A 26,984-nucleotide genomic window follows, 5' to 3' on the forward strand; every position below is an offset into this window, starting at 1 on the left:
GAACTTTGCTAGATATAATCTCTCAATACTGTGAGAAAGATAATAAAACTTGGGAAGAGCTGGTTCATTTATTACAAAAGTGCTGAAAATGAGTCTACTCTGGAAAGTCCGTTTTTTCTATTACATGGTAGAGATGTACTGCTGCCAAAGCAAGAGATAATGACCATAAAAATATTTTATCACGCAGAAGGTTATGATTACAAGACTGAGCTTTTACAGAGACTGCAGTTAGCCTTTGAGATATTAAAAAACATTTAATACAACATGCTCAAAATAGAGAGAAACAAAAAAATAAAAAGGCGAAACTAATGAAATAAAATTAATATATAAATTATTGTTATATACCCTTATCGTTAAGAGAGGAAACACCAAGAAATAAGTAAAACTGTGGAAAGACACTTTCAGAGCACCTAAACAAACAAGTTAACTCTATTTTGAGAATACAAAAATGTGTAAAAAAAGAAAACAGTTGGTACATGTTAATAGATTAAAGAAGCTGAAGAAAGGAAACCCTATCTTTAGGAATATATGATTGATGAAAACCACGCAACTGACAAAAAAAAAATATTAAAGTCCATTCTTATTATTCGAATAAATTAGATTTATCTTATAACAATGAAGAGATAAGTAAAGCCTACACAGAAAATTAAGAGTTAGAAGACGCTAATACCACATTGGTATCGAGGACAAGTAACAGGGTCTGTGTATCAAGAACATCTATGACGACGTAAGATGATACTGTTACCCTTGATTATAACCTTAGATCACGTGGTCGTGTACTAACTCAACCAGAAGTAATCCTTACCCCTACTAAAAACGAGTAAAATTTTGTTTCCAAGTAGTTGAACATCGACCCACAAATAACATTAACAGAGTAAATGTTAGCTTTATTGATGAAACACATGGTGTGCTTGGAGCTTTTAACGATATATTAAGCAGTAGTCGTAGCTGTAATTAGACTTAAGTTAACAATGTAGGACGACGTGGATAAACAATATTGAATATTTTGTATATATATATGTGTGTGTCTGAGAGGTTATCGGACATTTCTCTTTATATGTTTTAGTTGTAAAAATATCTGTCGATTTACTATCCATCATTATCCTTTTGATGAGTGGAAACATGGCCGCAAAGAACGTATTTTACCAATGAGAAATTAGACGCGTATGATTTTTTATTGAAGAAGAAAATCTTATATTATCATGAGATATGTGAATAATTTTCGAACTTTTACAGTATGTTCGATTTATAGTTTGATTACAAGAAGAAGTAATATTGTTCGACAAATCTTTTGTCGTAAGTTGTTGTGATAATTTCGATGACGGTGGTTCGGAAAATATTACGTCATTTCATATGACAAATCAGGTAATAGCAATGTGATGTCCAGTAAGGATGATACAAGAAGGAACTAAGAACTATGACACCTTATTTAGACGATATCTTGTTAACATTTGAAGATTTGTGATTAGAATTAAAGGATATTAAATATAGCATTACGATTTCCGATCGGATTCCATGAAAACGTGGTTAAATAGACGCAGGTGAAAATGCTTTCAAATTTTTGTTCGCATAAGTAAATACAAACGATTTACGTCAATTAAACAAGAAAATCGAACAACAAAGACAGGTATAAATATAAATGGTTAACTTAACATGTCACTGTAATGAATCAATTAAACCAGTCTTTTCAATTAGATGACCGGAAATTCTCCTAAGTCTTAGTATACATTAGAAAATTTTGAAACGTACCAATATCAGACAGTCTGAACCTCATTCAGCAGGACCTGAAATGTTAGTTTTCAAACATAGAATTCAGAATAACTAACAAAAATTATTATTTACCGTTGGAAATTGAGTTATCTAGGTTAGAACAAGTATTATATATGTAGCTGAAGACAAAAAGTTGATTTTATACTTTATACGTCCAAATATATTACAAAAAATGTTAGATGAAAATGATAGGAAATTACTTCCGTACTTACAATATATGAAACCTACAAATAGTGAATAGATTTATATGTATTACACATGAACTTATGTAATGACACCTGTAGCAAAGGACACAATCCGCACTTTTATGTATTAGAAATAGTTGTTAACTAAAACATATCTTCATATCATTCTCCATGACGTACAAGATAGTAAAGGATATTAAAATGTATGCGTTGGAAAGCTGACAAGAACAAAAAGGTGTTAAATGTATACTGGAGTGAAATAACAATAATGACATGATTAAATTTTCGTTTGTTTATTTTTCGAAACTTAGCGAAAATCGTGTTGTTTTTTTAAATAATTTTTTTTCTGAGTGAAAAAGTTGCTTAATAACCGAGTGATTATCTAAAGACTTGAAAATCTATTTAAAACTATTTGTACGTTTCAGTTAGTTGGACCCTTGCACAATGGAGGCTCTGTTTTTTCCTATGTGAAATTTCATAGCTTCGTCAGCGACTACTTGGTCTAATTACACAACTCAAGAAGATGAGACGAAACTAAGATGATTAATTGAGTAACTGGAGTACTTATCTAAGTGATTAAAGAAATACGGTTAGTACCATTAGCGAAATGGAAATATTTCTCATTACTTCTGAACAATAACCACAAAGATAGACAATTTAGTTTTCCAATTTTTTAAATAAATATTATGAAGCAAATTAACTTTATTTTTATTATGAAGCTGTAATAAGCTAATGCTGCATTTGTTTGCCGTTATATGTAAAGTTTTTACATAATATCTACCTGTTTCTCACCTATTGTGGGTATCGAAGTCTGAATTTTAATGTTATAAGATATCAGAATTGACGAAAAAAACGCTGGGGTGATAATCATAACATTAATATAAACAATGAATAAAAAAACCTTCATTTCCCCCTAAGTAAAATAACCGACGTAAGTGATTACTTTTGCGTTTGTTTTGGTTTTTTCTTAAATTAATTATTTGTTATTATTATAAACAAACAATATAAAAAAATGTACCAGTTATAAGTAAACAACAGAAAACAGATCTACTACTTATAAACAAATAATATAAAACAAATATGGTGATCATAAATAAACAATATAAAACAAACCAACTTATTGATCTATATTTCAAAGGTATTAAAACATTGTATTGGTGACTTTTGAACCCAAGCACAAAAAATGGGCGATCTGCGTTCTGTACACAGAGTGGAACTGAGCTCCGAATTTTAGCATTTTAAGTTGAAACTAACTTCTAACAAACAGGCAACAAAATAAGGAAATTAGGATTATCCACGATTATGACTATTATAAAATTAAAAAAAGATAGTTAATTGATGAAATATTCACAAAACAGAAAAAAAAATAGTTCAAGAGAAGCTCAATAACAAAATTATCAGAGTGACAAAAGTCTCTCAGTCTCAACATATGTAACATAATTCATGTTATACATGAAAGAAAATGTAACAGGATATAGGTAAGAAAACGTCTGTAACAGTTAATATTCCCTTGTTATATATCGACTTGTAACCTCAGGATCGCGGGTTGGTGTGAATGTGAAACCAAAATACTCGCCCTCTCAGCCATAGAGCCGTTACAATTTGACGGTCAATACCACTATTCGTTGGTAAAAGAGTCGCCCAAGAGTTGGCGGTTAGTGGTGATGACTTGCTGTTTTCTGCCTATTTTACAATGCGAAATTAAGAACGGCTACCTCAGATAACTCTCGACTAGCGTTGCGGGAAAATTCAAACCAAATCAAACCAACCCTTGTTATATGACATTCACGGTACTAGATAGTTTTGTATGCTTCACATTCACAAGTTTCTTGACCTTTATAATAAAACTCTCTTCAACTTGTATTGCTTAGACAATTTTGTTCTTCTGAAGTATGGTATGAAGATATGTTTCAGTTAAAAACTATTGCTAAAAGAATGTAAAAAAATTACCTTACTTTATATACATATAATTTACTTAATGCGACCTGTGATTGATATGAAAGACGCTTAACGTGGCTTAATTAAAGTTAAGGTTGTCAAGTTCATAAGAGATGTATATAATAAAACTTGTGATGAATTATATAGCAGTATTTATATCAACATATCTATGTTAGTAATGTGTAAAGTTTGGTTTGTTTTGAATTTCGCGCGAAGCTACAAAAGGGCTATCAGCGCTAGCCGTCTCTAATTTAGCAGTATAAGACAAGAGGGAGGGCAGCTAGTCATCACCACTTGGGCCACTCTTATACCAACGCATAGTGGGATTGACCATCACGTTATAACGACCCCAGGTTCGAAAGAGAGAGTATGTTTGGTGTGACGGGGATTCAAACCCTCGACTTTCAGATTATGAGTTGAGAGCCCTAACCACGTGGCCATGCCAGGCTCATTTACTTTTATTTAAATTATTAAAAAAAAAAGACAACGTGAAGTACAAACAATAAATATTTTATTATTTATGGCGTGACCTGATGGAAATGTAGCGTTCGACTATTACATGATGTGCTTGTCTCGGATCCCAAACACGGCTATCGAACATGTTCACCTTTTCAGCACGTGTGAGCGTTATAACATTGTGGTCAATCCGGTATTGTTTCGTAAAAGAATAGCCCAAGAGTTGGTGATGGGTGGTGTTGACCAGCTGCCCTCACTCTTGTCTTATACTGCTAAATTAGGGACGGCTAGCACAGATATCCCTCGAGTAGCTTTGTGCGAAATTCCAAAAACAAACAAACAAACATTTTCACTTTTTTATTACTGCATTCAGTTTGTTTCCCAGAAATAAAAATATTGAAATACTCAAATGGAATTATAAACAAGTTCAAATTTTCTTCGGTTTGTTCGATATTTTTAAACATGATTTTAACGATTTCGATTACAAGACAACAATTTTAGTAATTTTACGTTTCGTTTTTTCTCTCATTATGTAGCAATTCACTTGATGCTTATGTTTAAGTGTTCCTAGAAACATTTAAAAAACTATCTTTATTGATGTTACGTTAGACACGAAGTTTTCAGCATCTCGTTTGGGTTTAAGGGTCAAATACTTTTAGACGTTTAGAAAAATGTCAAGGGCGTAGTGTACTAGGAAGTTCTGAGTAGAAGTCTCAGTGTGATAACTGATATCTAACTAAACAACTTGTTTTGAATTTCGATTTCGTTCAAAATAACATGTTGGCACTGAGTAAAACCTTTACTTTTAATTTCGTGAAATGTGAAGACTCAGTCACATTTAACAGACTTAGTTAAGCCTAACACGCAAAGTTGTAGGTGTGACTTTAAAGTAATATCGTTCATTATACGATACTCTCATATGGTTCATTTCAAAACTTCCCTGCCACAAGTTATTAGACTGGCCTGTTGGTTTAGTAATAATATCTGCATATTCTATTAAAATTATTGCAATATCCGAAAAAACTAAATCTGTCATACTTAAAACTTGACGTCAGAACGTATATCACACTTAGGTTTCTTACACTTTGTTGTAAAAGTTGAGTTTGATTTTATTCGAGAGATATCTTCTTATGATAGTATAAAAACGACTTCCTATGAAAAGGAGAACATACAAAGTATAGAATATTAGGCCTTTTCTCAGAGGAATCACAAATCCCACCCCTAATTACCAATTAAAATTTATATAATGTTCCATGATACTGAACATTTCGAAATCTATTGAACAAATATCCCAAGTAGACCCTTCTGTATTTGTGTACATAACTTGAAACAACCAACTGAACTGTCCTGAACAGTACAGCAACACTATTCAGTTTGGGTTCATGTCAACAGGAACAAAACATTTTTGTGAATGAATATATGTTGACTTACATATTTATGTTTCGTTTGCTCTCACTGTTTAATGACGTCACCAGGTTTATAACGGGTAGTGTGTGTGTTTGTGTTTTTTTATAGCAAAGACACATCAGAATACTTGCTAATTCAACTAAGGGGAATCGAACCTCCGATTTTAGCGTTGTAACTCCGTAGACTTACCGCTTTATCAGCGAAGGTCAAAGTATAGCGAGTATAGCGTCAGTAAATATGAGGTAGAACCGCTCGTTCTTCAGACGAGTGCTATAGAACCAAGTTAATGGTAACGAATTTTCTTTGAACAACCCAAATTATCATAATCGTCTCGTCTTACAAACAGGAATCTTCTTTTTCTCTTATCTCAGGATCCAGGTGAGCCTAATGATATTTTTGTGTACATACGAAGAATCACGAAAATCTTTGTTTCAGGAACTTGAAAGATAACATACAATAATGAGACGAAAGAACAACTTTATGAAGATATTTTTGTTTTAACTACGGTTTTGTCGTTAATAAAAACTAACGAAAATATTCCAAAAAATAACAACGTAGAGGTTCAAAGCAAGCTTTATCTCAATCCACACATGAGTTCAATCCATTAATAAAAGGTAAAACAATGTATGCCATGAACTAATTAAGGAAGTTAATTAAATAACGAATAGTTAAAAGTTAGTTTGTTTTTGAATTTCGCGCAAAGCTACACGAGGGCTATATGCGCTATCCGTCCATAATTTAGCAATGTAAGAAGGCAGATAGTTATCACCACCCACTGCCAACTCTTGGGCTACTCTTTTAACAACGAATATTGGGATTGACCGTCACATTATAACGCTTCCACGGCTGAGAAGGCGAGTATTTTGGTTTGACGTGAACTCGAACCTGCGATCCTAAGATTATGAGTCGAGATATAATAAGGGAAGTTTAACCATTACAGAACGTTTTTCTCCTAAATCTTGTTACATTTTCTTTCACGTAGAACATGAATTATTATGACTGATATGTTGAGACTTTGATAGCCTTTGATCATTCTGATAAATTCGTTATTAGTCTTCTCTTGGTGTTCGCGCCCGCATCGCGCTAAACATGCTCGCCCTCCGAGCCGTGGGGGCGTTATAATGTGACTGTCATTCCAAGTTTTCGTTGGTAAAAAGAGTAGCCCAAGAGTTGGCGGTGGGTGGTGATGACCAGCTTCCTTCCCTCTAGTCTTACTGCTAAATTAGGGACGGCTAGCACAGATAGCCCTCGAGTAGCTTTGTGCAAAATTCAAAAACAAACAAACAAAATGTTCTTTGTTTTCTGTTACACAAAATTAAATTAAATTCCAATGCAAAATTTATTTATATCAAAATTTAGTTTACAGTAATTTCAATATATTTTTCTTTCACTATATTACCTACGGGTTGTTGATTGAACAAAGGAAGGATTTCACAACATCACTTCTCCCGGCAATAATCCAGATTCTAAAAAGCTGTAAAAAGGAAAAAAAAACATGTATAAAGTTTAATATAAGTTGAATTAAAAGCATAAAATTGTCGATGTTGTTATAAGTTATTTAATTAACTTTAATAATTTTCAAAGGATTTGGGAAGTTTAATCATGATAACGAGAAACCCACTTGAAGCAAAAATTATCTCAAGACGTTTGGTATGGGTATCAAAACGTTTATTAAAATAAAGTAGACAACAACGTTTCCACCTGTGTAGATCATATTCAGGTTAACAAAGAGCTGCAAACTTTCTCTTTGTTATCCTGAGGAAGTTGATGTTTGAAGACAACTATAAATTATTTGATTACTGTTGTAATTGGATTTCAATATACGTTATACTTTTATCTATACATATATATAGATAATTTTCTTCTCATATAAGTTCATTTCCATTAAACGTTATTATAACCGACATATAAATATATATATATACCAGTGGGATTTTTTGCAACAAATAATATATCACAGACGCTATTCTATTTATGAATACTTTCTTATTTCCTTTCAGCTAATTGTGAAGTAGAAGTTAAAATGTTCCATTCCTTCCCTTGAATAAAATCGAAGATTACTTATGCTGCACAAACACAACTGTTCTCTTTCTTCCCCCCAACGACTTATCAATGACTTTAGTAACATAAATCGCTAATATCTGGTATTGGTTCTATGCGACAAACAAAGATCACATTGCCATCTTTGTTGCTTTTCATTAAATAAACAAAGTGACATAAGGCCCTTATGTTTTTCACTTCATACCTGATACGTTTTTTAATGTGTATAAATTTTAAACTCTTAGGCATTACACATCATTTAGAAAACCAACGACTTATGGTTACCATTAGAAGGTGGCAATTTTTTTAAATATTCAAATATTTTAAAAACAATAAAGTTATCAAACCAGGTTCTTCCAAAAACTTAACATACCAATGACATTCTTTTATCCTGTGAGATAATGTTCATATTAATAAAAAAGACATTACATAAGTCACGAATTTTGAAAATTTGAGGTAAACTTTGATCAATGATTGGAAAAGCATAATTACAACCAGCGATCCTGAGATTCACGAGCCGAGAGGTATGGCCTGGTGGTTATATTGATTAACTTTATTATTTAAAAAGGGAAACTTTGAAACTCTTCCGTTTTTAAATGTTGATATTCTTACTTATTTATACTAACTTGAACGTCGAAATTAAGTGAGTTGTTACGAATTACCCTCCACCAATACGATTTGATGCGTCCAAATGTAGACTGTCATTCATTCTTTGCTCACTATCCAATCTTATATCTTTTCTTATTCCACTGTAAATTCTTTGTCTTGCTGTTCGTTTTCCTCTTGTTAACCCATATATTAAGTTAGGGTCACTGTCAAAAACCAAGCCTACGTCTGGGTCTCTTCTAAACATATTCTTCTTGTATCTTTCATTTCCGTTACATATTCCGAAATCTGGTTTCTTATTAAAACCATTCTTTTTACAACGTCTGTTAAGAGCTCTACTATTTCCCCCTATATATTCGTAACCACTATTACCATTGTGGATGTTTCGGGTTATTTTGTTACTTCCGTTTTCAGCGTAACTTCCTACAGTGTAGACCGTAATCACCAAAAGTAGAATAAAATTCTGTAAAAAAATTAAATAATAAATTTCATTTTTTATTAAGCTAGGACCATTAAACAACCAATCTATGTGCTTCTTCCGCGAGGAATTCCAAAGTTATTTGACAGAAACATAGAGCTGCACAAACTAGTACGATGTAAATTAGCTTATTCTATAACTTTTTCTCCATAAAGTTTTACTATTTTATTGCGAAATGTTCATACATAGATCAAATTAAGTATAAAATAAATGGCCTTATTCATGTTTTGTCTAAATTGTTTAGCCTAATTTTTATTAATAACTGCAATAGAAATGACTGATTAATTTAGTGAATCTACTCAACGTAAAGATTATTTATTAATTTTGGTCTATTTATCTCATATTATTTTGCCACTTATCATACTGGAATGATACCATGCTATAAATAAAACTATTCGTTTCCGGTGAGCTGTGCTTCAGTTCAACCGATAATTAACTTACAGAATAAACTGTAAAACACTTACCACTGACTTCATCTTCATTATAATGCAATAAGTTTAAATACGTTGATATCACCTGCAAGTAAGTTGGTTATGTTAAAAATATTCTTCAAATTTACGAATTTATATAATGTGTTGTAATGATGCCATCACAGTGAAGGCCACAGCTCTGAGTTACGAAACTTTTATGACCCAGATTACTATTTACTGATCTTATATCATACGAAAGTCGTTCTTTGTAACTAGATTCTTTTCGAGATATGTTGATAAAGAAATTTAAATCACAAATCAACGCTACAAACTTTATAGAAATGTTTTTAGTTTTTTTTTCTGACACTGATGTAGTTTCAAAGTTGGATATCGTGTTGAATAAGCCTTGTGGGGTTTATATAATTTCGTCCAAAAGTAAAATACACAGTTATTTGTTTCCCTATGTTATAATCTCAATTATTTTATGCAAAAACGTTAACTTGTTTGTTTTTATTTTACACATTATTATTATTTATTTGTTACACTCCAAACGAGTTTAGGTTTGGTATCGTGACGTTAAGTGATGTCAAACTTTTTAAATGAGTTAACTTAAGGATATTTAGATGAAAATTTACCATTTTACTTAAATTATACGTTACACGGTACGTTTAATAATTACTTCTTAATGATTTATTGTTCTATGTTATACAGTAGAGACAACTGAATATACGGAAGACTCAGCAGAAAGAACGATGTGGCTTTGCAATTATAAAAACACAAAAACACAACTGAATATTAATAAATTTTCTAAACGCGAATTTTTATTGTCAGGTACTTATTTAATAACATTTTTTCGTTGGTATAGTATGTATGATTAACAATTCATGTTTTAATTAAATAAGTTTCTCTGTCTTTATTATTGTTTCAATCAAAAGCTGTAAACAGATCTGAAATCGATTTGAATATTTACTTTACTTTACCAGCTTGTTTCCGAGTAATTGGAACGTGCTTCGTATGGAATGTTGTATTCTTCTTTTAAGGATAGTTACACTATATTTATTGATTATAATATCTGTAATATAATTAATTTATAATGTCTACAAGTTATGTTGTCTCGAATATATCGCTAGATGTCTTATCAAATTAGGATCCTTATTGGTTCATTAGATCAGAAGCTAGCAAATTTAACAATACTGTTTGACTTTTAACAGTTTTGATGAATCTCATTAAATTGAACAACAACATGTCACACTGTTTTCCTAAATCGCATTAAAACTGTAACCATGCAGGAAATATGGAAGTGTTACCGTAAATTAAAGCCAAAACACTGTTCTACAACACTGTTTCAGTTCATTATTGAAAAGGAAACGATGAATATATGTTAATAGATGTATTTTATGTTTGGACTGGAATTGATAAAAATGGAGAAATCTGTAAACTTAAGTTTCTTTTGTAAATGTTCTGAAACCATGATTTTATTTGATAAATAAATATTTCATTTCAAAGATTTCTGGAACATAGTGCTGTCTAGTGTGACTTAAACAATATAAAAAAAAGAAAAAAAGTTTATTTTTTGTTCATGTACCCGTAAACTAAGGAGATGTTGATTTAAGATTATGATAAAATCCCATCTAATAAAGATTTCTGACTGTAGTTGATAGTAAAGCACCAAGAGTGAATATAATTAGTTTTACCGCCACTTCTTTCATTTCTTAATATAAAAATAGATGGTCAGATGTCATGGAATCTTCTAAAAAAACTGTATTATCAAAGAAAGCTTCGACTGTCACCAATCCAACTTCATATCCCGTAAACTCACTTTCACCTTTAATGTTGCTTTGAATAGACTTTTTTATTAATACACTTTAATAAATACAATGAAATAAGAAATTTATAAGATCACAACCATTTTATTCGGAACTGAGCTTTACGAATACGTTTTCTCCTCTAAACAGTGTTAATAACTTATTTATAGTAACGCCATGGAATGTAGACTGCCAGATTCTTGTCATTAATACTATAAAATTGTCATAGTTCTATCACACATCACCATCTATGCTAAATATTTAATATAACATTTCCTGATGCTAAACGTTCTTGATTAGGATACTTTTTTAAAAATATACTAAAACTGTTCAGAAACGTTTACAATGAATAATGATTAACAACCCTGTCCACTCCTGTGATTATTTTGAAAACTTGATCTAGAAACAGCTAATCTTGTTCGCTTGGACTAACAGATATTTTTGTATCATATGGGTTTCTTGTTCTAAATCAGCTGTCATTAATCCTAAGAACGAAAAGCTAATAACGGTCCACTTCTATTCGAAGGTGGTGACGTTTTACGTAGGAATGTGCAAACATTTTCATAAAGTTCATGGATTAACTTTGCATATGTAATTTATATTTAGATCAACATAATTTCGTAAGTACAGGTTAAAAAATTAATTATATATATTTTTTTTATTATGGTAGAAAGGATAGATGTAATATCGTTAAGGTGTTTTTTTATATTATAACATAATTCTTCTGTTGGTGTCTTGATTATTTCTTCTCTCTCTTCTTATTGATGTATAGTTACATATTTTGAATCTATTCTGAGGATAAATTAGTGTTACACTTATTACAAGAATATCAGGGTTAATATTTGATATTAAGTCTTCCACTCGGAATATGTGATGTTATGTATTTTTTAGCGATGTCAATGAATAGGTCTATGATATATTTCGATTGGGTCGGTTTTGTAAATTCTGTAATGAACTCTGTAACAATGTTTTTACAGAGTTCATTACAGATTGTTATTTTCTTGGTTGCTTGTTGTATCTGTGATTTTGTTAAGTTCTTGTAAATTGCTCACTGTTTTGGTTGAAGTTTGTTGTTTCTTTATTGGTGGTTTTGTTTGTGTAGTGTTTTCTTTCAACATTTTTGCATATGTAAATGGACCTGTAGTTGTGTGTGTTTGTGGTTTTAGGTGTGTTATCTTGTGTTGGTTTTATTGTTTTTATATCATAAATGCGTTGTTTTATCTTTTTATTTGTCGCATCCTTTATAATTTACTGTTTGTGTTTCCCCAGAGTTACAGCAGTTTGGTTCAGCTTAATCTTTTTTACATGGAGTTATGTGGTGTTCACCGCCACATCCGCAACACCTCGGTGTTTGTAGACATGCCGCTGAAACGTGTTCATGTCGTTGGCAATTATAACACTGTGTAATTTCTAATGCTGATGTTTTTAGTGATCATCTTGGAATATTTGGTACCACAAAATGATACCATTGTTTATCAGTTCCAAGATGTTGTAATGTTGTTCCATGTCAACTCTTTCTAAATTTGTTGGTTTCTTAGTGACCTTGGAGATAATTCTTTCCACTTTAGGGGTATGGTATATTTAGATTATGTAATGCTTGCTCAATATTCTGTTTTGTTATGGAGTGGTGCACCCTACGGATTACTATTGTCTTAGGCTGTAGATTAGTTCCTGGTAAATATATATTCATGTTCCCAATTGTGAAGGCGTCCTTGGGCCATTCTTTAATTAGTTTATTTACGTCAGCAGCTCCTTGACCTCGGAGAAGGACACCGCCCCTAGGTAAACGCTTGACGCCAGCTGTTTCAACACCTGGTTTACATCTGTTAAATTCCGCTGCTAGTTGCAGTTGATTATATGTGCCAGGCACGCCTTCAATAATAGTAAAAAAAAAATGGGTGTTTTGTTTTAAGTGGTGTATTTTTTGGGTGTGTAGTTTCATTTTGTAATGAATTTCTACTTTTTATTTACGATACTACTTGAGTAAACTCTTGGTTTTCATTTGTTTGTTCATCGCTTTGTTCTAGATTTTTTTCTTCTTCATTAGTTTTTGCGTTATCAACATCCAAAGCTTTGTTTAAGTTAGTAACATCATTCGTATTATTTTTAGTGCAGGAAGGAACTATCTCTACCTCAGTATGAGAAGTTTCTTCTCCTTCATCTCCGTTTTCAGAATTTTCACTTGAATTACTTAACTATTTTTCTTTCTGGTTTTCGTTTTTGAACTTAAAATATTAATAAATTAATAATAACTTTGAGCTGTTTTATAAGCCTCTGTGCTGCAGCTGAAAAAAAACATATGATATACATATTTTAAAATAAACTTGTCACTTTGTTTTTCATGTGGTTTTGTTTAAAGTACACATTAAAGAATAGTATTAAAACAAATAAACTACGTTATATGTGTATTTCATTTGTAAATTCGTGATACTTCTCTAAACAACTGGAATATCAAATCACGTCGATAATAACACATCCAACTCTAGCTGTCTTCAACAATTTGTATAGAATACACGTGCAGTGGGGTCTATTGGAGGTTTTATCTACATTTAGAGCAGGTTTTCTGGTTTAGTTGTGACATTGGAAGGCTCGGCATGAACAGGTGGGTTGAATCGTTCGACTCGTAATCTGAAGGTCGCAGGTTGAATTATGATCGCACCAAACATGCTCGCACTTTCGGCCTTGGGGGCGTCATATTGGATCAACCCCATTATTCGTTGGTAAAATAGTCGCCACAGAGTAGGCCGTGGGTGATGATGACTAGAGGCCTTCCCTCCAGTCTTACGCTGCAAATTTAGGGACAGCTAGCGCAGATAAATCTCATCTAGCTTTTAGCGAAATTCGAAAACAAACAAATATACTCAGAACTTGAACCGAGGAAAATGTTATAAAATTAAAGTCGAAGTAAACAACCAGTGCTTACATGCGGTATTGGCAAAATGCCTGGAATTCAAACGATACTCCAAGAAGGAAGTGTAGCTTGTTTGTTTTGGAATTTTGCACAAAGTAACTCGAGGGCTATCTGTGCTAGACGTCCCTAATTTAGCAGTTTAAGACTAGAAGAGGGAAGGCAGGTAGTCATCACCACCCACCGACAACTCTTGGGCTACTCTTTTACCAACGAATAGTGGGATTGAACGTAACTTTATAACGCCCTCACGGCTGGGAGGGCGAGCATGTTTGGCGCGACGCGGATGCGAACCCGCGACCATCAGATTACGAGTCACACACCTTAACGCGCTTGGTCATGGCGGGCCAGGAAGTGTAGCAGAAATAAGACAGAAAATCATAATTACGAAGAATTTTCCAAAATCAAGGCAAGTATTTAATAACATAGGCAAACATTAATTTGTTTCATCAGATATAAAAGCAAATAATGTTTATTTTAAAAGTGTTTTAGTAAATTACCATATGTTAATTGCAAATGTTTTGTTACATCACAAGTTTTTTGGAAAATTATCTAACGTTTGTTACAAGTACGGTTTTATGTCATAAATGTTTTAGTTAAATATTGTTGCTCTTTGCTTGTCCTTTAAGAAGAAAAACTATCTTATAATTATAGCGTTTTGTCTTACAGTTCAGAACGATAAATTAATCTTTTTGCTCTAAAAATGGTTCAGAGAGACTGTATCATTAAATACAAATTCCGATACATTTTATCCCAGTATGGAAATTGAAGTCCAGTCATATTATATGCCGTTATAGTACGCATAGATACCGTACACTAAGGTTCAGAAACGGTTGAATTTTGCACCAGTAAAGAATATTCAGATACATTTTATCCCAGTACAGAAAGTTCAGAGATATTGTACGACTATATAAGAAACGTAAATTAAGACACACGTTAGTTAGTCTTGCAGACAAAACAAGCTCTACGGTGCGTCCAATAATTATTTCTTATTTACTTAATGTTCTATGTTTCACAATAAAGACAACTGAACCAACGGTAGACTCAACAGATAGCTCGATGTGGCTTTGCCATCGTGAAAACTCACATACAACTGAATATAAATAAACTTACCGAACGCTACTTTCTACAGACACGTACTTGCATCGTAACAATGTTTTCTCAGTTGGCACTCCATGTATGCTCAACAACTCATGTTCTCATTAAATAAGTTCCTTTACCAACTTTATTTTTTTCAATTAACAGATCTTGAAGAATGTATAAATAGATCTCAAATCATTTCAAGTGTTTGATATACTTTACTTTCATGTTTCTGAGCATAGGTGCGTGGTTCTAATATATGTTTCAATTTTTTTATAAGGTTAGTTTCAGTAACCTTATTGATTATAATATCTGTAATATATTTAATTTATAATATGTATAATGTATGTAGTATTCAATGGCTAACTTAAATAGCATTCCGCAAACTATGTTTGCCGTATATAAGACTGTCTATATAGAAACATGCATAGAGTGTGGTTGTAATACTATTATGATGAACACTTCTACTTGTTCAAAATCTTTAAAGAACTATTTAGAATATGTAACGGTTTACAATGTAATAGGTCTAACACTAATGTCTCATGTGATGTGTAAATCTATGTTATTATGTTTATGAGTTTTTCGTTTTATTCACTTTCATTATGATTACACTGGTTTACAAAAAAAATATTTTTTGTCTGAGGCAAGAATGTGAATAGGTGTTTTTTACTGATTTGGGTGTGCTGAATTCAAATTTATAAACAGTTTTGCTCTATCACCTCTAGTTTTCTGGCTTTTAAATAGTCTCATTTTAGTATATACAGAGTATATACGTGCTTATTTCAACAGTTGCAGCAGCTTTTTTACAGATAAAACAGGATAGATAAAGAACATTGACGGAATAAATATACTTGGATGACACAATTCATAGTACCGCAGACAGTTAGAAGTGTGTTTTCTTAGATGATCTGGTGTATTTTGCCTCCGGGATGTCACGCAAGAGCATCCAGCAGAAGTCTCCCATCATGCTGGGGTTCCACTTGCCTTGGTAGTTGCTCTCCATCTTGGTAATGTCTTGGTGGAATCTTTCTCCGTGCTCATCACTCACTGCTCCAAGGTTTGGAGGGAAGCAGTTGAGGTGGGAATGGAGAAAATGAATTTTGAGTGACATTCGGCATCCCATATCCTCATAAGTCTTAAGCAACTTCTCAATACAGGCTTGGTAATTTGGTACGCGTGTGTTACCAAGGAAGCCACTACAGACTGAGTTAAATGCTTCCCATGCTCTCAGTTCCTTTAAGGTAAGAAGCTCCTCAAAATCAGTATCCTTCAGCACTTCTCGGATTTGAGGTCCGACAAAGATGCCCTCTTTGAGCTTAGTAGCACTGAGACCTGGGAACACAGTGGACAAGTGTTGGAAGGCAGCAGCATTTTTGTCCATGGCCTTCACGAAATTCTTCATCAAACCAAGCTTGATGTGAAAAGAAGGAAGAAGCACCTTCTTCATGTCAACCAGAGGATTCTCTTTGACGCTGTGTTCGCCAGGAACGAAAGTGCTTCTAGACCCCCAGTCTTTCTGCTTGTAATGCTGGGATACAGATCGACTATCCCAGAGACAGAGAAAGCAACAGTACTTTGTGAAGCCCGCTTGCATACCCATAAGAAGACCAATGACCTTGAGGTCCCCACACAGACTCCACTGGTACTGGTTGTACTTAACAGCTTCCAAAAGAAGCTCCATATTGTCATAGGACTCCTTTAGATGAACAGAGTGTGCAGTGTGAATGCTAAGATATTTATTCCCGTTGTGCAGAAGCACAGCTTTGAGACTTCGCTTGGAAGAGTCTATGAAAAGATGCCAGTCTGAAGGATTATGTGGCAAACCAAGGAAAGTGAACAAGCCAGGTACATTTGTGCAGTAGCACAACTTGTTTTCCATGTCGAAAAATGAAGCAAGGTCTTTGTTCCGATTCCTGAAACTGGTGATCCTTACATCTTCCTGGACTAGGTTCCACTGTTTAAGCCGAGAAGCCAAGAGCTCTGACTGCTGTTTTGACAGATACAAATCACGAGCAAGGTCATTCAGGTCTTCTTGCGTGATCCAGTGTGGCTCGTTGTCACTTGTTCCTGAATAAGAAGAGTCAATATCTTCGGAAGAGATTGACTTGGCAGAATCTTCACTTGGAGGCATTTCTTCATCTGATGAGGAAAGAAGATCCTTATTTACTGGAGGTGTTGGGACAGGAAGATCATCTGAATGGGGAACGGGTCTTATAGCAGATGGAAGGTTGGAATATTTGATCTTTTTTCTAGAAGATGCATTGAAACCAGTTATATTTGTTAGACAAAAATAACAATCATCTGCATGGCTTCGTGGCTCTCTCCAAACCATCGGGACTGCAAAGTTGAAAGCCGCTTTCTTGCCATTAAACCAAGCAGTTAGTCCATTGTAGCAGGGTTTACAACAAATGTGTGGAGCCCAAGACTTGTCTTGATCACCAATTTTACAGTCAAAATAATGAAAGTAGGCAGTTCTGAGGAGGGAAGTGATAGTTCGACGCTGTGCAACTGTCGTGAAGTCCCCACACACGTAGCAGAAAGAATTGGCCTTCTTGAGGCATCCTCGGTGTTTTGACGAGCTTGAAGCCATTGGAGAATCTGAAAAAAAAAAAAAACAAAGTAAAATTAATTCATGTGTAAAGCAATAATAATTATGTGCGTCGTTGGAAATTGTAATACAAATATATATCCAAAAGATTGTATAACACAATTGTAGAGGGAGAAAAAACCTCCTGCGCTGACTGCCAGTGAACTACTGGCTGTTGATTGAGACGTGTTGGCTACGCTTAACTGCCAAAATACGTCTTGATATATAGCTATATATATATATAATGTAATGCTATCACTTACATTTATTATATTTATTACATTAATAACTAAAAAAGAAGACATAAGTCACACAATATTAGAAATTAACCCTGAATGCATATACGCCTTTATGTACAGTATGTGTACAAAATGTACAGTATGCATATCTAAAAACCTAGAGGTGATAAGTAAAAACGGATTTCAAATCTAAATTCAGCACCCCCAAATTAGGTTAAAACAGCTATTTTTGTGCTTGCCTCATTTTCTTTGTAAACCAGTGTTATTCAACATTATTAGTTTGATATCTTGTTAAGAAACAACCTAAATTTTATGGGAAATTCTCAACATTATGACTGATAATAAGTGTAAATCTTATTCTCAATCACCTATATTAATCACTCAATTAATTATCAAATTATGATCCCCATTGGTTGATAAGATCAGAAGCTACTGAATATAACAAACTGCTTTATTTTTAACAGTTTTGATGAATCTTATTCATCTCGATAAGTGTCAAATTGTTTTAATATATTACAATAAAACTGTAAAAATGCAGAAAACCTGGAAATATTACGTAAAGTAAAGCCAGTGAGTTCGTTACTCCATACTGTTTCAAATAACTATTGAAATGGAAAAGACGAAAATAGATCAATAAAAATATTTCATGTTGCAACTGGAATTGACAAAAATGGAGAAATATGTAAACTTAAGTGTAGTCTTTCTTAAATGATCTGAAACCATGATTTCATTTGATAAATGCAAGTTTCCTATCAAAAATTTTCTGGAATATAACGTCATCTAGTTTTACTCAAACAGTATATGCCTGTCGATTAATGATATTTTAAATTAAAATTATGATAAAATCACATCTAATAATGGTTTCTGACTGTAGATGTAGTAAAGTATCCATTATGAACTTTATTACACTGAGAACCGCTGCTTTCATTTGTTACAATAAAACTAGGTTGTTAGATAACATAGCATCTAATAAAACAACTGTATTATGAAAGAGAGCTTTTGCTGTAGCTAATCTTACTTCATATCCCATAAAAGTACTTGGAGAATTGGTTAATTACTTATCAAAATTGATCTGTTAGTGTCACGTGATAGTGTAACCCAATAATATCATTGCATAAGGAGTTTTGAATTCTGTTCCAAAGATCTTTTGCAATATTACCATGACCTAATAACTTAAATTACATACAAGTTATTTTGCTTTCACAAATAGATTTTCCATAAGATACGGAGACTTCTAAATTAATATTCATTTTTTTTCTATCACGTAAAAATTGTTTAAAAATCGGTAACAAGACAAACTCTGACTCAGTTCAATTTATTATTTCATTTATCGCAATGAATAATTTTTCATTATTATGTTTTTGAAGAAAATATAAACTGATGAAAGAGAATAACATTGATAACAAATGAATATATATCTTTATTCATCTAGAATTTTTTTGGAAATACTCGTCTCTTATTTTCAAAACTACATATCGTCTTTCGTTTTTTAAATGTATCAGCTTGGTATCTGTTGACTTTATGAAGCCATTGTTTCTTTATCCAGGGTTTATTACGTGCTTTGCCGGCCTGTTCAAACAAAAACATGAAAACTTTGTGTAGTTTGATTGTCAACTCTACGAAAATTTCAAAGGTACCGAATAACCAGTTGTACCAGATACATATGTTATAATTGTGTAGAACACCTTTCAAACTTCTTTTAATGTATAATTGCACTCATATCGTTGATAGACTTTGTTCCTAGCTGTGCTATTAGTTCATTTAGCAATATAATTGCAACAAACTAATAAATGTTTATATGAAAGACAACGTGAAACAAAAATAATACTTCCTGACAACCTAGTAGTAGACAAGGCTACTAATAGAGAAACATTAATTTTTTAAACAAATATTTCAGAAGCCTCGTAATATTTTGCTTAATAATAAGAAGTGTGATACAGGTTACAGTGAAGTATTAGTACACACGTGTATAAAACAGTGATGATTATATAACAACAATGATTCTATTAAAGATGTTGTGAAAGTTTCCGCTGCTCGTTTAGCGTTTAGTTTAGTCTGTAATTAGTTGATGCTATCAGCTGGCTTACAGATCAAATATCGATAACAATAATGTGAGTACAGATAAAAGATAAATCTCAGAGTCAAACATTTCACCACGTGGTAATATTTCTTCTAGAACATTTCTTCTTCGAATTGTCAACACTCGAAATATGTTCTACATAAATTAACCTAAGCAAGCATTTCAATATATGTATCGAAAAATGTTCCTGAAACAGAAGAAATACACAGAGAGACACAAATCAACGAAAGTTTTCTTTTAAATATAAATTACACTTTATTTCTTACTTGATTCAGTTTATTCTTTTGTGTTTTCTATAACCATAAAATAATCAAACTAAATTTCAATGCAATTTTTTATTTCAATATTCAGTTTACAGTAAGTTCAAGAATATATTTTTCTTGTACTATATAACCTTCTGGTGTTATTTGAATAAAGGTAAGATTTCAGAATATCATTTCTATCAGCGATAATCCGGATCCTAAAAATCAGTGAAAAAAGAAAACGTATATGAACTTTCATTTCAAATAAATTAAAATCACAGAATTGTCAATGTTATTATAAGTAAGTTATTTAATTAACTTTAATGATTTTTAAAGGATAGGGGAAGTTTATTCGAATTGACGAGAAACCTAATTGAAGTAGAAATTAATCTGAAACGTTTGGTGTGGGTATTAATACATTTATTCAGATAAAGTTGGGAACAATGTTTCCACCTTCTTTGGTCAACTTCAGGTTAATAAGGAGCTGCAAACTTTGTCTTTGTTAATCTCAGGATGTTTGTGTTTTAAAAATACTACAAATTATTTTGTTACAGTTGTATTTGGTTTCATATGAACTATACAAATATATTTCTTTATATATATACGTAATTTTTCAATTTATATATGTTCAATTTACATAAAATGTTTATATAACAGACTTATATATAAATATCTGGAATCTTGTGTGAGATATAACGTATTACACAGATTATTCCACTTATGAATCTCCCAACTCTTTCTTTACAGTTACATGTAAAGTAGAAGTTAAAATGTTCCAATCTTACTCTTTCATAAAATTGAAAATTTCTATTATGTACAAATACAACAATTCTCTCTCATTTCCCAACGAGTTAGCAATAACTTGAGTGAATTTAATCACTAATATCTGGAGTCGGTTCTGTGCGATTACAAATTTCTCATAGCCACTGTGTAGCTTTACTTTAAGAAAACAACTTGACCTAAGGCCCTTATTGTTCTCATTTCAAATAATAATTTTTAATGTGTAGACATTTTAAGCTATTAGACATTACACATTACTTAGAAAACAAATCACTTTTCTTAACCTTCAGAGAGCAGCATTTTTTTTAAATATTCAGAACTTTTAAAAACAACAAAGTTAATAAAGCAGGTTCTTCCAAAAATTAACAAACCACTGACGACATTGTATGATAGTTATTAAAAAATGCATACTATGCATTCTTATATCATGTGAAACAATATTCACATTAATAAAAGATATTTTGCATAAGTGAAGAATTTTGATACTTTTGGGCTAGACTCTTACCAATGAGAGTGCAAGCACGTTTGATGCGATAGGAATTTGAACACGCGATCTATAGAGTCACAAGTCGAGTTTAATGGTAAGTGGTTAAATTGATTCGAAACGATTTCGTATTTAAATTTTGATTTACTCACTTATTTATATTAACTTCAACATCGAAATTAATTGAGCTCTTACCAATTATCGTCCAGCAGTGTGATTTTATGCATCCAAATAAAAACTTTCATTTTTTCTTATTTCACTATCCAATCTTCTTCCTCTTCGATTAGTTCCGAATTCCATTTCTGCTTGTCTTGCTGTTCGTGTTTCTCTTCCCAACCCACCTCTTAAGTTAAGGTAGGCCACTGTCAAAACCCAAACCAAAGTCTGGGTCTTTTCCAAACATATTCTTCTTGTATTTTCCATTTCTACTACCTATTATGAATCCTGGTTTACTGGTGAAACCACTTTTATTCCTATCTATGTCAACGGCGTTCCTATTTCACTTTTTATCTCTACGACCACCAAAACCATTGTGGAGGTTTTCGGTTATTTCGTTTCTAGCGTAACTTCCGACAGTGTAGACGATTATAATCAAAAGAAGAAAGAAAACCTGAAAAAAATAAACAGCAAAAATCTTTTTTCTTTTGAAACAATGACCAATGAAAAACAAACTATTTAATTATTTGGTCTGTGAGGAAGTTGTGTAGATCCATAGTTATTTTACAGACACAAACACAAACAAGTACAATGTAACTTAGCATATCGTATGACAATTTCCCCTGAAAGATATAAGATTTTATTGTAAAATGTTCTTATGTAGAATAGATTACAATAAAATAAATGGCATTATTCTTTTAAAGTCCAAATCGTTCAGCGTAACTTGTAATAATAATAGGATTTGAAATTGCAAAAGATTAAATAATATAGTGAATCTAGTCAACATAAACGTTATTTTACTGGTGTTTTGACAGATACCATGCGAATAATATGGTGGGAAATTCAACATAATTCCTCCTGTTTGTTGTTTCATATGAAGAGAACATTTTCATTGTGCTGTTTTACTGGGAATTCTTTTGTACTATATATAAGTACCTTTTAAAGAATTACGTTATCTATTTATATCTTACTTACAATATCCCGAAATTTGATCAGTAATTAATTTTGGTCTAATTATCTCATATTATTCTGCGTAGAGAAGTGCTGCTTTTTATACTGAAATGATACCATGCAACAAATACAACTATTTGTCTCCGGTGACTTGTGTTACAGTTTAACCGATAATAAACTAATAGAATAAACTGTAGAACACTTACCACTGTGCTCATCTTCAATAGATGGCGATAAGGTAAAAAACGTTTACAGCAGTTGTAAGTTAGTCGGTTATATTAAAAGCATTCTTCAACTTTTCGTATTTACATAATGTGGGGATATGCAGGAATCATACTGAAGGCCATAGGTGTGAGTTACGAAACTCTCGTATGTTATATGCTAAATTATGCGAAGGTCATGTTTCAAAATTGGCTATTTCGTCAGATATATTGCGAAACGAATTTGAATAACAAATAAACGCTATACATTTTTTGGAAATGTTTTTAATTTCTTTTTTATATTAATATCCTTTCAATGTCCGAAATCATGACTAATAAACATTATGATGTTTACATCTTTACTTCGTCGAAAAGTAAATTACAGAATTATTTCTTTCTCTTTGTTACAATCTGAATTATTTTATGTAAAATATTTAATTTGTTTTCTATTTTACATTTTATTATTATCTATTTGTTTGCCTTACTCCTGTTGAGTTTAGGATTGGTATGTTTATGTTATGTTTTGTGAAACTTTCACTGTGAGTTTATTTATGACTATATTACTTAAATTATACGTTCCATGGTGGTTACAATTATTATTTCTTATTTACCTAATGTTCTATGTTTCACAGTAGAGAAAACTGAATATATGGAAGACTCAAACAGATAGCCTGATGTGGCTTTGCTATAATAAAAGCACACATACAACTGAATATAAATAAACTTACCGATCACTATTTTCTATTGATAGGTACTTATATCATTACAGATTCTTCCCAGTTGGTATAGAATGTAAGAGTAACCTCTCATGTTCACGCTAAATAAGTTCCTTTATTCATATTATATTTTCAATTAAAAGCTATTTAAGAATGTCTAAATAGTTTTGAAATCAATGCAAATGTTTGATGTACTTTACTATCAAGTTTCCGAGTCATTGGTATGTGCTTTGTGTGATATGTTCCATTCTTTTCTAAGGTTAGTTTCACTGACGTTTTTAATTATAATGTCTGTAATATATTTAATTTATAATGTCAGTAATGTATTTAATTTATAATGTCCATAAGTTATATTGTATCAAATGGCTAACTTAAATAGTATTCCGCAAACTATGTTTGCCGTATACAAGCCGGTTTGAAAAGTAACACGCATTTGGCAATAGATATTACACATATATAGTGTGGTGGTAATACAATTATGATATACACTTTAACCTGTTGAGAATCTCGGGGAAGCTAAAGAGAAAATACAACGGTTAACAATGTAATAGGTCTATAACTAACGTCACATGTTAAGTGTAAATGTATGTTATAATGTTTATTAGGTTTCATTTTATTCTCTTTTTTTATGATTATTCTACATTATTAGCTTGGTATCTTGTTTAGAAATAACCTAGATCTTATGAGATATTGTCGATATTATGGCTGTTAAGAACTAGAAATGTTATTCTTAATTAGCTTTTTTTTGTTTGTTTGGAAATATCGCACAAAGCTAGTCGAGGGCTATCTGTGCTAGCCGTTCCTAATTTAGCAGTGTAAGACTAGAGGGAAGGCAGCTAGTCATCACCACCCACCGCCAACTCTTGGGCTACTCTTTTACCAACGAATAGTGGGATTGACCGCACATTATACACCCCCACGGCTGGGAGGGTGAGCATGTTTAGCGCAACGCGGGCACGAACCCGCGACCCTCGGATTACGAGTCGCACGCCTTTCGCGCTAGGCCACACCGGGCCCTCTTAATTAGCTCTATTAATCTTTGGATTTATTATCTACTTCTTATCACCTTTGGTTCATTAGATCACAAGTTAGTGAATGTAGTAAAACTGTTTGTGCTTTTAAGAATTTTGATGAATGTTATTAAAATGAACAATAAAGTGTCATACTGTTTTCCTATATCACAGTAAAACTGTAACCATGCAGGAAATATGGAAGTGTTAACGTAAAGTAAGCTCAATGTACTCCTTCTTCCACACTGTTTTAGTTACTTATTGAAAATGAAACGATTAAAAGAGGTCAAGAAAAATATTATATGTTGTGACTGGAACTGCCATAAATGCAAAAATATATAAATTTATGTTTTATTTCTTTTAAATCTTCTGAAACCATTTTTTGATTTGATAAATGGAAGTTTCCTTTAAAAAAAAAAATGTTCTTGAATATAGCGCCATCTAGTTTTACTGAAACAGTATGAATGGAAAGAAAAAAAAATGTTTATGTAAGTGACTGTTGACTGAGAAGATTCTAATTAGAGATCATAATAAACTCACATCTAATAATGATTTCTGACTGTAAATGGTAGTAAAAAAAGATTAAGCAAACTTTAATTAATCAGGCGGTCATTGCTTTCATTTGATAAATTAAAATTGGTCGTTAGATGTCACAGTATATGGTAAAAAAATTGTATTATGAAAGAAAGCTTCTTCAGTCGCCAGTCATACATTATATCTTATAAAAGTATTTTGAGGATTGGCTATTTAAGTATTAAAATTAATCTGTTAATGTCACATGAGTGGCCGGCCCAATAATATCACTGCATATGCAGTTTTGAATACTGTTCATAAGATATTTTGCAGTGCTACATTAATCTCGTCGTTTAAATTACATACAAGTTATTTTAGTTTCAAAAAGAAATTTTCTATAATTCATATACGAAGACTTCAGTAATGATATTCTTTTTTAATTGTAGAAATTGTTTACAAATTAGGGAGAAAACAAAATCTTAGATAGATATATTTATTAATTCCCTCATCATAATGACATTTTTTATTATTATGTTTCTGTAGAAAAAATATAAATAAACTGAAGAAAATAGAATAACATTGATAACAAGTGAATATATATTATGATTCATCCAGGTGTTTTGTTGAAATATTCGTCTTTTCTTTTTAAAACACACATTGCAGTTTGTTTTTATATATCAACTTCGAATCCGGCTGACTCTCTAAAGCTATTTTTCTTTATCAAGTGTTGATTACGTGCTTTGCCAGCTCGTTCACACAAAAACATGAAAACTTTGTATAACATGATAGTCAACTCTACGGAATTTGCAAAAGTACCGAATAAGCTGTGGGACATATGTTGTAATTGGAAAGAACACCTTTTGGATTTCTTTTGGAACCAATGTACAATTCACTCATTGTGTTCATAGACTGTGTTTCTTGCACTGGTGTTAATTCATTTACCAATATTATTGGAATAAACTAGTGAACGTTTATATAAAATAAAATGTAAAAAGAAAAAATTATACTTCCTAACAACCTAGAAGTAGGCAAGGCTTCTAATAGAGAAACATTAGCTGCTGTGGTACAGCATAATATAATGAATAGTAAACACCAGACACAAAATAGTAAAATAATTTGTGGATACATTTCGTAGGAAATATGAAAGAAAACATTATGAAAGCCTCATAACATTTAGAAAAATAGAGATATATTTGCAGGAGAAATGAACCTGGTCGTACAAAATACGTTAAATACATAATAGGGTTAAATGACAATAAACCTATAACACACAGACCTCATAGAGCACTAGAGAAACACAAGTTTAAGTAAAAACAGTGTGTAAAAGATGTGCTTGAACAAGAAGTAACAGAGGATGGTATGAGTCTGCATCCTGAGTTGTATTTGTTACTTGAACAAGAAGTAACAGAGGATGGTATGAGTCTACATCCTGGGTTGTATTTGTTACTTGAACAAGAAGTAACAGAGGATGGTATGAGTCTACATCCTGGGTTGTATTTGTTACTTAAACAAGAAGTAACAGAGGATGGTATGAGTCTGCATCCTGGGTTGTATTTGTTACTTGAACAAGGAGTAACAGAGGATGGTATGAGTCTGCATCCTGGGTTGTATTTGTTACTTGAACAAGAAGTAACAGGATGGTATGAGTCTGCATCCTGGGTTGTATTTGTTACTTGAACAAGGAGTAACAGAGGATGGTATGAGTCTGCATCCTGGGTTATATTTGTTACTTGAACAAGGAGTAACAGAGGATGGTATGAGTCTGCATCCTGGGTTGTATTTGTTACTTGAACAAGGAGTAACAGAGGATGGTATGAGTCTGCATCCTGGGTTGTATTTGTTACTTGAACAAGAAGTAACAGAGGATGGTATGAGTCTGCATCCTGGGTTGTATTTGTTACTTGAACAAGAAGTAACAGAGGATGGTATGAGTCTACATCCTG

The 26,984-nt window shown here is 32.2% G+C and overlaps 1 protein-coding gene and 1 long non-coding RNA gene across 4 annotated transcripts in view; both read right to left on the reverse strand.

Moving 5' to 3' along the window:
- LOC143254190 (uncharacterized) overlaps nt 1-26,984 on the reverse strand; it is a gene marked incomplete in the record, with an annotated part of 711,062 nt that overhangs the window by 295,129 nt on the left and 388,949 nt on the right. The window contains 1 exon segment of the mRNA XM_076508987.1: nt 8,466-8,865. Coding sequence (XP_076365102.1) covers nt 8,466-8,865 — 400 coding nt within the window.
- LOC143254204 (uncharacterized) overlaps nt 20,310-26,984 on the reverse strand; it is a 301,500-nt gene continuing 294,825 nt past the window's right edge. For 2 of the 3 annotated variants that reach the window (XR_013030089.1, XR_013030088.1), the window contains exon 2: nt 20,310-20,449. This is a non-coding gene — a long non-coding RNA (uncharacterized LOC143254204). Of the gene's footprint in view, nt 20,450-21,516; nt 22,106-22,808; nt 22,937-26,984 lie in introns of those variants that run through there. The other variant, XR_013030087.1, reaches the window with a different exon arrangement.

This window comes from Tachypleus tridentatus, chromosome 6 (genome assembly GCF_004210375.1).
Source record: "Tachypleus tridentatus isolate NWPU-2018 chromosome 6, ASM421037v1, whole genome shotgun sequence".
Classification (NCBI taxonomy): Eukaryota; Metazoa; Arthropoda; class Merostomata; order Xiphosura; family Limulidae; genus Tachypleus; species Tachypleus tridentatus.